At 36.5% G+C, this 13077-nt stretch overlaps 2 protein-coding genes across 2 annotated transcripts in view; both read left to right on the top strand.

The window, feature by feature from the left end:
• BOLL (boule homolog, RNA binding protein) overlaps positions 1–11690 on the top strand; it is a 96025-nt gene extending 84335 nt beyond the window's left edge. Inside the window, exon 11 of the mRNA XM_023622292.2 lies at positions 11559–11690. Within this exon, the coding sequence (XP_023478060.1) occupies positions 11559–11636 (78 nt within the window). The 3' untranslated portion in view covers positions 11637–11690. The remainder of the gene's footprint in view (positions 1–11558) is intronic.
• Positions 11691–11836: 146 nt separating this feature from the next.
• Positions 11837–13077, top strand: part of RFTN2 (raftlin family member 2) — a 66590-nt gene continuing 65349 nt past the window's right edge. The window contains exon 1 of the mRNA XM_005601665.4: positions 11837–12958. Coding sequence (XP_005601722.2) covers positions 12820–12958 — 139 coding nt within the window. The 5' untranslated portion in view covers positions 11837–12819. The remainder of the gene's footprint in view (positions 12959–13077) is intronic.

Raw genomic sequence — 13077 nt, 5'->3', positions numbered from 1 at the left:
AGCCCTGTGAACACCCAGAGCACCATGCGGAGAGAGGAAGCACACAGGTGTAAGAAAATGCTCCTTCCGCCACCCAACACTCCAGACCTGCAATCGCCCAGAGCTCTGCACAGAGAAAGAAGTGGAGGCTGCAGGAAGCAAAGATGAAGGGGCACACCTCTCCCCCTTTCCAGTGCTCCACATCTGCCATTGGCCAGAGCATTGCACAGAGAGAAAAGCAGCCAGTGGCCAGAACTGCAGAGTCCCTGATCGTGCTGGGCCTGGAATTCACAGCACCTGATCCGCACCCAGTGGCAGCATGTGGCAGCTGTGACCAGATAATAACACCATGTGGAGGCAAAAATCCACACCATCAAGCAGTATGAGGAGGCATATTAAATCTTCAGGTCAGGAGGAAAATGACAAGTACCCAGAAGCCAACCCTGAAGACACAGAAATCCATAACCTAAATGACAAAGAATTCAAAATAGTTATCATTAAAAAAACCTCAACAAGTTACAAGAAAACACAGAAAGACAAATTAAAGAATTCAGGAGCTTCTTCACAAAAGAGATTGAAACGATAAAGAAGAACCAATCAGAATTTTTGGAGATGAAAAGCACAATGAATTAGATAAAGAAAAGTCTGGACTCCCTAAAAAAAACAGAACTGGCGATATGAAGAACTGAAATAGCAATTTAGAGGACAGTACTAAAGAAATCCTTCAGAGGGAGGAGAAGAGAGAACTAAGAGTAAAAAGAAATGAAGAAGCTCTCAGAGAAATATCTGGCTCAATTAGGAAATGCAACATAAGGATTATAGATATTCCAGAGGGAGAAGAGAAGGAAAATGGAGCAGAAAGCTTGTTCAAAGAAATAGTAGTGGAGAACTTCCCAAACCTGGGGAAGAAGATAGAAGTCCACTTGAAAGAGGCTATCAGATCTCCTAACTATGTCAATGTAAAAAGACCTACTGCAAAGCATATAGTGGTAAAGCTGGCAAAAGTCAATGACAAAGAAAAAATATCAAGGGCAGCAAGGCAGAAGGAAATAATTTACAAGGGAACCCCTATCAAGCTTTCAGTGGATTTCTTAACAGAAATCTTATAGGCTAGGAAAGAGTGGAATGATATATTCAAAATCCTGAAAGACAAAAACTTTCAGCCAAGAATATTCTATCCAGCAAAAATCTCCCTCAGATATGACAGAGAAATAAAAACTTTCCCAGATAAACAAAAGATAAGGGAATTCATTGCCACAAGACCCTCCCTTCAAGGAATCCTGCAGAAGGCCCTCATACCTGAAAAGAAAAAATAAATAAAACAGGAAAGGGGCTAAAAAGCCCTGAGCAAGGAGATGAGCAGGTAGGCAATAATCAGAAAATGGCAGCTCTCTATCAGATCAGATTGGTAAACACTTAACTTTATATTAAGGATAAAGAAAAGGAAAACACCAAAATAAAAATAATTTCATCATTTTAACCACAAACTCACAACACAAGGTGAAATAAGATATGACAAAAATAACTTAGAAGGGGAAGAGGAAAGGGATGAAATCAGTATAGTCTAAGGAAATAAGAGGCTATCAGAAAATGGACTATCTCATCTACAAGATTTTTCGTATGAACCTAATGGTAACCACTAAACAAATAATTAGAATGGAGACATATCTGATAAACAAGGAGAAAATGAAGAAAACCAAAACAGAACACTACCTAATCAAATTGGTAGTCCAAAACACATGGGATGAGAAACAAAGGAAATGCAGAAGAACCAGAAAAGGTGCAATAATATGGCAGTAAAAGTCCTCATGTATCAATAATCACTCTAAATGTAAATGGATCAAATTCTTAAATCAAAAGACACAGAGTGGCAGATGGATTAAAGAACAAGACCCAACAATATGCTACCTCCAGGAAACATATCTCAGTCTAAAGACAAACATAGGCTCAGATTGAACAGATGGAAGACGATACTCCAAGCTAATGGCAAACAAAAGAAAGTAGATGTTACCATACTTAAATCAGACAAAGAAGACTTCAAGACAAAACAGATAAAGAGAGACAAAGAGGGACAGTATATAATGATAAAAAGGACTCTCCACCAAGAAGACATAACACTTATAAACATACATGCATCCATCACAGGAGCAAGAAAGTACATAAAGCAATTATTAACAAACATAAAGGGAGATATTACCAACAACACAATAATAGTAAGAGGCTTCAACACCCCACTTACAGCAATGGATAGATCATCCAGACAAAAAGTCAACAAGGAGATAATGGACTTAAACAAAAAACTAGACCAGATGAACTTAATAGATATATAGAGAGCACTCCATCCAGAAAGAGCAGAATATACACTCTTCTCAAGTGCACATGGAACATTCTCAAGAATAGACCCATATATTGGGAAACAAGGCAAACCTCAATAAATTTAAGAAGATTGAAATCATATCTACTGTCTTTTCTGACCATAATGCTATGAAACTAGAAATCAACAACAAGAAAAACGTGGGAAAGGAACAAAAATGTGGAGACTAAACAACATGCTGCTGAACAACCAATGGGTCATTGAAGAAATAAAGGGAGAAATCAAAAAATATTTGGAGACAAATGAGAACGAAAGCACACCATACCAACTCATATGGGATGCAGCAAAAGCGGTCCTAAAAGGGAAATTTATAGCAATAGAGACCCATGTTAACAAACAAGAAAAAGCTCAAAAAGAAATCTTGAACTACACCTAACAGAATTAGAAAAAGAAGAACAAACAAAGCCCAAACTCAGCAGAAGGAAGGAAATAATAAAAATTGGAGCAAAAATAAATGAAATTGAAACCAAAAGACTGTAGAAAGGATCAATGAAACAAGGAGCTTGTTCCTTAAGAAGATAAAATTAACAAACCCTTAGCCAGACTCACTAAGAAAAAAAGAGAGAAGACTCAAATAAATAAAATTAGAAATGAAAGGGGAGAAATTACAACAGATACTACAAAAATACAAAAGATTATAAGAGAATATTATGAGAAACTATATGCTAACAAACTGAGCAATCTAGTAGAAATGGATAAATTTGTAGAATCTTACAACCTCCAAAACTGAATCAAGAAGAAATAGAGAACCTGAATAGACCAATCACAAGTAAAAAGATTGAAACAGTAGCCAAAAACCTCCCCAAAAATAAAAATCCAGGACCAGATGGCTCTCTGGAGAATTCTACCAAACATTCAAAGATTTATTACCTATTCTTCTCAAACTATTTGAAAAAATTGAGGAAGATGGAAATATTCCTAGCAGATTCTACGAGGCCAACATCACCCTGATACCAAAACCAGACAAGGGCAGCACAAAGAAGGAAAATTAAAGGCCAATGTTGCTGATGAACCTAGATGCAAAAATCCTCAACAAAATATTGGCAAACCAAATACAGCAATACAGTAAAAAGATCATATGTCCTAATCAAGTGAGATTCATACCAGGGACACAGGGATGGTTCAACATCCACAAATCAATCAATGTGATACACCACATTAAAAAAATGAGGAACAAAAACCACATGATAATCTTCACAGATGCAGAGAAAGCATTTGACAAGATCCAACGTCCATTTATGTTAAAAAACTCAATAAAATGGGTATAGAAGGAAAGTACTTCACAGGGGGAAGTGGCGTGGAGGTGGACACAAGGGGTGAGGGGGCACACTTATATGTTGTCTGACAAATATTAATATACAACTGCAATTTCACAATGTTATAAACTATTATGACCACAATAAAAAATAATAGTAATTAATATCTTAAAAAGAAAAAAGAAACTCAACCAGTTACAAGAAAACTCAGAAAGTTCAATGAACTCAAGAATAAAATTAATGAGTGGAATTAATTCTTCACAAAAGAACTCTTTAAAAAAAAGCAAACAGAAATTCTGGAGATGAAGAATACAATGAATGAGATTTTAAAAACTATCTAGAAACCTTTAGAAAAAAGCTGACATTATGGAGCAAAGAACTAGTAATTTAGAGGGCATAAATATAGAATTGTTTCAGGTGGAAGAGGAGAGAGAACTAAGACTTTAAAAAAATGAAGAAATTCTCCAAGAAATATCCAACTCATTTAGGAAATGCAACATAAGGATTATAGGTATTGTAGAGGGAGAAGAGTGGGAGAAAGGAGCAGAGAGCTTGTTCAAAGAAATAATAGCCGAGAACTTCCCAAGCCCGGGGAAGAAACTGGACTTAAAAGTATCTGAAGCCAACACAACTCCTAATTACATCAATGCAAACAGACCTTCTCCAAGACACATAATAGTAAAACTGGCAAAAGTCAATGACAAAGAAAAAATATTAAGGGCAGCAAGGCAGAGGAAAACAACTTACAAAGGAACCTCTATCAGGCTTTCAGGAGATTTCTCAGCAGCAATCTACAGGCTAGAAGAGAGTGGAATGATATATTCAAAATATTGAAAGACAAAAACTTCCAGCCAAGAATATTCTATCCAGTGAAACTATCCTTCAGATGTGATGGAGAAATAAAAACCTTCCCAGAGAAACAATCTGAGGCAGTTCATCACCACTAGACCTCCTGTACAAGAAATTATCAAAGATGCTCTCATAACTGAAACAGAAAGGCAAAGGTTATGAAGCACTGAGTAAGATGATAAATAGACAGACAAAATCAGAAAATTGCAACTATCAAAACAAGTTAGCAAACAATTATAACATAAAAGATAAAGGGAAGAAAAGTATCAAAAATAACTATAAACACTTCATTTTAATCACAAACTCACAAAACAAAACAGAATAATTTGTGTCAAAAATAACTTAGATGAGGAAGAGTAATAGGACGGAACCTTCTTAGGCTAATGGCGATAAGAGGCTATCAGAAAAGGGACTATCTCATCTATGAGATCTTTTATACAAACCTCATGGTTACCACTAAACAAAAAATAAGAGCAGAGACACAGATCACAAATAAAGAGAAAACCATCACAGAAAACCACCAAACTTAAATGGCAGTCAGAAATACAAGGGAAAAGGAAAAATGGAAATATAGAATAACTGGAAAATGAGAGATAAAATGGCAGTATTAAGCCCTCATATATCAATAATCACTCTAAATGTAAATTGATTGAATTCTCCAATCAAAAGACACAGAGTGGCTGAATGAATTAAAAAACAAGACCCAACAATATGCTGCCTCCAGGAAACACATCTCAGCTCTAAAGACAAATGCAGACTCAGAGTGAAGGGATGGAAGATGATACTCCAAGCCAATGGCAAGCAAAAGAAAGCAGGTGTTCCCATACATATATCAGACAAAGCAGACTTCAAGATAAAACAGGCAATGAGAGACAAAGAGGGGCAGTACATAATGATAAAAGAGACATTCCACCAAGAGGACATAACACTTATAAATATATATACAACTAAAACACAAGCACCAAAATTTATAAAGCAACTATTAACAGACCTAAAGGGAGAAATTAGCAGCAACACAATAATAGTTGGAGACCTCAACATCCCACTTACATCAATGGATAGATCATCCAGACAGAAAGTCAACAAGGAAATAGTGGACTTAAACAAAAAACTAGATGAGATGAGCTTAATAGATATACATAGAACATTCCATCCAAAAACAGCAGAATACACATTCTTCTCAAGTTCACATGGAACATTCTCAAAGATAGATGATACATGGGGAAACAAGGCAAGCCTCAATAAATTTAAGAAGATTGAAATCATATCAAGCATCTTTTCTGATCACAGTGCTATGAAACTAGAAATCAACTACAAGAAAAAGGCTGAGAAAGTCACAAATACGTGAAGACTAAACAACATGCTATTGAACAACAATTGGATCAATGAAGAAGTGAAAGTAGAATTTAAAAAAAAAAAAAAAAAAAAACCCTGGAGACAGGTTCCAGCCCTGGTGGCCTTGTGGTTAAGTTCACACTCCACTTAGACAGCCCAGGTTCGGTTCCAAGGTGTGGACCTACACCACTCGTCTGTCAGTGGCCATGCTGTGGCAGTGGCTGATATACAAAAAGAGGATAATTGGCAACAGATCTTAGCTCAGGGAAAATCTTCCTCAGCAAAAAAAGCAAAACAAAACAAAACGAAAACCTGGAGGCAAATGAAAATACATCACACCAACTCTTATGAGATACAGCAAAAGCAATTCCAAGAGGGAAATTCATAGAAATACAGGCTCATCTCAACAAACAAGAAAAACCTCAAATAAATAATCTTAAACTACACCTAACAGAACTAGAAAAAGAAGAAAAAACAAAGCCCAAAGCCAGCAGAAGGAGAGAAACAATAAAAATTAGAACAGAAATAAATGAACTAGAGATCAAAACAAGAGTAGAAAGGATCAATGAAATTCAGAGCTTGTTCTTTGAGAAAGTAAACACAATTGAGAAACCCTTAGCTCAACTCACTAAGAAAAATAGAGAGAAGGCTCAAAGAAATAAAATTAGAAGTAAAAGAGGAGAAATTCCAATGGATACCACAGAAATACAAAAGATTATAAGAAAATGCTATGAAAAAAATGCCAGCCAATTTGATAACCTAGAAGAAATGGATAAATTCTAAGACTTATACAACCTTCCAAAACTGAATCAAGAAGAAATAGAGAATCTGAATAAACCAATAACAAGTAAAGATATTGAAATAGTAATCAAAAACCTCCCCAAAAAACAAAAATCCAGGACCAGATGGCTTCTCTGGAGAATTCTACCAAACATTCAAAGGAGATTTAATACCTATCCTTCTCAAACTATTCTAAAAAGTTGAAGAAGACAGAATACTTCTTAATTCATTATGAGGCCAACATCACCCTGATCCAAAAACCAGACAAGGACAACACAAAGAAGGAAAATACAGGACAGTATCACTGATGAACATAGATGCAAAAATCCTCAACAAAATATTAGCAAACCAAATACAGCAATACATTAACAGGATCATTCACCATGATTAGATGGGATTTATACCAGAGATGCAGGGATAGTTCAACATTCACAAATCAATCAGTGTGATACACCATATTAACAAAATGAGGAATAAAAATCACATAATCATCTCAAAAGAGGCAGAGAAAGCATTTGATAAGATCCAACATCCATTTATAAATTAGTATAGAAGGAAAGTACCTCAACATAATAAGGCCATATATGACAAACCCACAGCCAACCTCATACTCAATGGGAAAAACTGAAAGCCATCCCTCTGAGAACAGGAACAAGACAAGGGTGCCTACTCTTACTGCTCCTATTCAACATAGTACTGGAGGTTTTGGCCAGAGCAATTAGGCAAGAAAAAAAATAAATAAAAGTCATTCAAATTGGCAAGGAAAAGGTGAAAATGTTGATGTTTGTGGACAACATGATCCTATTTATAGAAAACCCCAAAGAATCCACAGAAAACTATCAGAAATAATCAACAACTACAGCAAAGTAGCAGAGTACAAAATCAACTTACAAAAATCAGTTGCATTTCTATGCACTAGTAATGCATTAGCAGAAAGAGATGTCAAAAATACAATCCCATTTACAATCACAACAAAAAGAATAAAATATATAGGAAGAAATTTAACCAAAGAGGTGAAAGTCCTATACACTGAAAACTATAAGACATTATTGAAAGAAGTCAAAGATGACATAAAGAAATAGAAAGATATTCTATGAACATGGATTGGAAGAATAAACATAGTTAAAATGTCCATACTACCTAAAGCAATCGACAGATTCAATGCAATGCCAATCAGAATCTCAATGACATTTTCACATAAATAGAACAAAGAATCCTTAAATTTTTATGGAACAACAAAAGATCCTGAATTAAAGCAATTCTGAGAAAAAAAGAACAAAGCTGGAGACATCACAATTCCAGACTTCAAGATATACTACAAAGCTAGAGTAATCAGAACAGCATGGTACCAGCACAAAAACAGACTCATAGGTCAGTGTAACAGAATTGAAAGCCCCAAAATAAAACCACACATCTATGGACAGCTCATCTTTGACAAAGGAGTCAAAAACATACAATGAAGAAAGGAAAGTCTCCTCAATAAATGATGTTGGGAAACTGGACATGTGAAAGAATGAAAGTAGACCACCATCTCACACCATACACAAACATTAACTCAAAATGGATTAAAGACTTGAAGCTGAGTCCTGAAACCATAAAACTCATAGAAGAAAATATAAGCAGTACTCTCTTTGACATCGGTCTTAGCGGCATCTTTTCAAATACCACATCTACTCAGGCATGGGAAGCAAAAGAAAAAATAAACAAATGGGACTACATCAGACTAAAGAGCTTCTGCAAGGCAAAGGAAATCATGAACAAAACTAAAAGACAGCCTACCAACTGGGAGAAAATATTTGCAAATCATATATCCAATAAGAGGTAATTTCCGAAATATATAAAGAACTCATACAACTCAACAACAAAAAAACAAACAACCCGATCCAAAAATAGGCTGAGGGGCCAGCCCTAGTGTCCTAGTTGTTAAGTTTGGCATGCTCTGCTTCAGCAGCCTGGGTTCAGTTTCTGGGCATGGACCTACACCACTCATCTTGTCAGTGGCCATGCAGTGGTGGTGACTCATAAAAAAAGAGGAAGAATGGTCCCAGATGTTAGCTCAAGGCGAATCATCCTCAGCAAAAGAAAAAAAAACCAGAGAATATGAACAGACTTTTTTCCAAAGAAGATATACAGATGGCCAACAGGCACATGAAAAGATGTTCATCATTACTAATTATTAGGGAAATGTAAATCAAAACAATGAGATATCACCTCATACCAGTCAGAATGGCTATAGGTACCAAGACAAAAAACAACAAATATTGGAGAGGATGTGGAGAAAAGGGAACGCTCATACACTGCTGGTGGGAATGCAGACTGGTGCAGCCACTATGGAAAACAGTATGGAGATTTCTCAAAAAATTAAAAATAGAAATACCATATGACCCAGCTATCTCACTATTGGGTATCTATCCAAAGAACTTGAAATCAACAATACAAAGAAACTTACACACCCCTATGTTCATTGCAGCATTATTCACAATTGCCAAGACATGGAAGCAACCCAAGTGCCCATCAACTGATGAACAGATAAAGAAGATGTGGTCTATATATACAAAGGAATACTACCGAGCCATAAAAAAAAAAATTATCACATTTGCAACAACATGTATGGACCTTGAGGGTATTATGTTAAGCAAAACTAGCCAGAGAGAGAAAGACAAACACTCTATGATTTCACTCATTGTGGAAGATAAACAAACACATTGATAAAGAGAACAGATTAGTGGTTACCAGAGGGGAAGGGGGTTGGGGGATGTCTGAAAGGGGTAAAGGGATGCATATAATGGTGATGGATAAAAATTAGACTGTTGGTGGTGAGCATTATGCAGTCTATACAGAAACTGATAAATAATAATTTACACCATTGTGTAAATTGCACAATGTTATAAACCATTATGACCTCAGTAAAATAACTGAAAAAAAAATGTACAGACATTAAAGGGGTATGGAGCAAATATATGTGATAACCAACAAAAGCTTACTGTCAAAAATACACTTTTAAAGGAAAAAAATAGGGCCTGGCCTGGTGCCTTACTGGTTAAGTTCACGTGCTCCACTTCAGCAGCCTGGGGTTCACAGCCCAGCATGGACCCTCACACCACTCATCAAGCCATGCTGTGGGGGCATCCCACATGCAAATAGAGGAAGATTGCCACAGTTGTTAGCTCAGCGACAATCTTCCTCAAGATTCTACAGAAAGAGAGAGAGAGAGAGATCTCTATAAAAAGGTTAATACCTTAAACAGTTTTATGGCCAACACGTATTTCTATAAGTAATAGAATTTCTTATTACTTTCTAACTGATTTCCTTTTATGTAAACTACTTCCTTTGACCATATATGAAGTAGAATCCAAGTATTTAGGAAATAATACAAAGTGGGGAAAAAAGTAATCTTTACAAAAATCTTCACCATAAAAAATTTTAAAATAGCCAAAATGTTACTTGTTAAGCATTGTAGTAATAAATACAAGGAAATCCCATATAATTGTTAAAATAGCAGGAATGTCTGCCAAAATGATATATGGTTTGTGTTGTTGAAATAAGTAAAATTTTATTTGTTGGACTTTTGGAAAGAAAAATGATTATGCGGTGGCTCATTTGTGAACTAAAGGAACTATAGTTTATTTGAGTAATGACGATGGAAATCCTTTAAGGACGTGATGCGCCGTATTCCCTCAGCTTCAACTGGACGGGTGCAGTACTCTGATCTCCCTCCATTCTCGCTCCCACTGAGACCATCTTCCTCAAAGCAGCCCTAGTGACCCTTCACAAATAGAAACGGATGCTGCTTGTCTACTTCAAATTCTTCCTTTATTTTTCCATAATTATTTGATTCTCCTTTGTTGCCTACAACATAAAGTCAAGATTCCCTTTGTACGGCATATAAGACCCCTTACAACTTAGCTCTGGCCTCCCTCACTTACTTACTCAGCTTAGTCTTCTTTCAAGTTTTATGTTCTGGTAATTCTCAACTGTTTCATGTTCCCTCAGGTACATGCCATACTGTTTCAGGAATCCGTGACATGGCTCATACTTTTCCCTTTTCCTGGCACATGCTCCCCACCTTTCTTTATCCATCTTATGCATATTCATCCTTCAAGACAGCTCATATATCATCCTCAAAGCTAAGTTGGAGTCCCCTTCTTGGGTTTCTTTAGCATCCTATGTATACTTCTATCTCTGCAGCTACCAAATCATATTGAAATCATCTGTTTATAAGTCTGTCTTCCCCAATAAACCATAAATTTCTTTAGGGCAGAGGCCATGTTTAGTCATCTTATGTACCCAGCCAGCATCTAGGTCAATGCCTGGAATATGGCTGGTGCTTAATAAATATAATGATGATTTAATAAATAATCTTCTAGGCACTGCAATAAGGACAAGTGAACTTCAAATATTCCATTTCTGTCATCCACTAGCTCACAGCCCATCATACAAAAGAGGACCTGAAAAACGACAGGGATGAAAGCACTGTGAATGGTCAAATGAGTCACACTGGGTCAGAAGCTACTGTCTTTTTAGCCAAACTTACCCAGAAATTTCTTACCGCCACCCATGCTCATCCTTGAAAATGAAGGACTATGGAATTTTCCTCTGTTAAAAACACTTCTGAGAAGTAAACTATTTAAAGACAAATACGCAAAAGGCAGAAACAAGAGGTCATAGTGATCTACAAACTATATAATCCATCCCCTCTTTGAGAGTTTTCATGTGCACTCTTCAATATAATTGAAAAATCTTTTCATGCTGTGTTCTCTAAAATCTGAAATGTGATCAGGGTTTATTTTGTAAATAATGGGAGTGGTGGCAGAATCACTTCCTTTCTATTACTGCTCTCAACCCTGTTTTATAATATAAGCACATTAGCAAATTTATTTTGTACTATTAGCCAGGCATGGTGTTAAGATATGAGATAAGATTATCTCATTCAACCTTCATAACAAGCCTATGAAGTAAGTCCTATTATTAACTCCATTTTATAGGGGAGGAAACTGAAACGTGAAGAGGTCAGTAACTTGCCCAAGATCACATCGCTAACAGGCATTAGAAGCAGGATTTGAACCCGGGCAGTCTGATTCCAGGGCTCATGGTTCTGATGAGTGCACCATACTACCTGACCTGTAAATGGTAAAATGCAATGAACACTCATTACAATTGGTCCATTAGAAATTGTTCTTGACTGCAGGTAAATGGCAATTTATAAGACTGGGTGAACCAAATGGTCAGTTTTTTGGCTTTTTTCTCCAAAATTAAAGATACTTCAGGACCTGTAGAAGTGTTATTGGTTTTTATCATAAGTCTTCTAATAGTAGAATATTTTAAACTGTAAGGATGTTGGGAAAACTAATCATCCACAGAAACTATCTCTCCTTTGCAATTAAAGTCTTTTTCTTAAAATACTTTAATATAAATTTTTTATATTTGGCAGTTTTAATTAGTATATAATTTTTCCAACCAAAAAAAATCTTCATGTGGAAAGAAATGCTCAAAAGCGCTGCCTAAAAACTAAAGTGTTTGCTTTTTTAAAAAACTTTACTTTTCGCCTTTTAGATTCCAGAAACAGTTTCCTCATAAAGCTGACTTCCTTTCTGGAAATGATTTTTGTTTCCAACCATGTTGAGAATCCATCTTTTTCATTCCTTCTCTCCCTCCCTCCCTCCCTCCCTCCCTCTCTCTCTCTCTCTCTCTCTCTCTCTGCTTTCTTGGTAGTAGCGGGGAGGAAGGAGGGGGTGGGCACAGAAAGAAGGAAAAGAGAAAACAGAGAAAGAATTGCATGCCCCCGTGTCTGAATATATCCTCTCCCTGTAGATAATTCCATCTAAGTTGCACTTTTGCCTTTTTATTTCCGTTTTTGGACACCTCTTTTATCACCCAGCCAACTGGGATAGACAAAGCCCTGCGAGTGCCCTGAGCGACAGAACTCTGGTAGGGGGCTGGCTGCAAATTGACGTGGCATGGAAATTCTCCGCTAAGTTGTAGCAGCTTGCATGTTTCTCCTAAGATCGAGCCCAGCCTCCCGGAGCTGTAGCTTAATCATCATGGGTTCGACGACGTTACAGAAAAATGGATAGAAAAAGTCTCCAGTTCCTTTCTTCGGACTCAGATGTTTTCTTTTTGAGTACCTATGGTTTAGCTGAAAAAATCAAAGCAGTTAAGTCTGTAACTTTCTTTTTGCAGCTTAAACAACAGAATTTGCTGCCCTCCCTCCCCTGTCCTGCAATTTAATTCCTTGCAGATTTTGCCATGGGGTGCGGACTTAGGAAGCTGGAAGACCCTGATGATAGCAGCCCTGGAAAAATATTTTCTACCCTGAAGAGACCGCAAGTGGAAACAAAGACAGAATTTGCTTACGAATATGTATTGCTGGATTTTACTTTACAAGGTACTTTTTGCCTCTATTTTATTTGTTAAATGAAATGTTTCAAATATAAGGGACCACTAGTTTTTTTTAAGTGTTGGTTTGTGAGTTTTTAAACTGTACTTGAGAATCAGATTGCATAA

The sequence above is a fragment of the Equus caballus genome, chromosome 18 (genome assembly GCF_041296265.1).
Source record: "Equus caballus isolate H_3958 breed thoroughbred chromosome 18, TB-T2T, whole genome shotgun sequence".
Taxonomy (NCBI): Eukaryota; Metazoa; Chordata; class Mammalia; order Perissodactyla; family Equidae; genus Equus; species Equus caballus.
The sequence above is the reverse complement of the archived record's forward strand: the minus strand, read 5'-3'. Positions and strand labels throughout refer to the sequence as shown.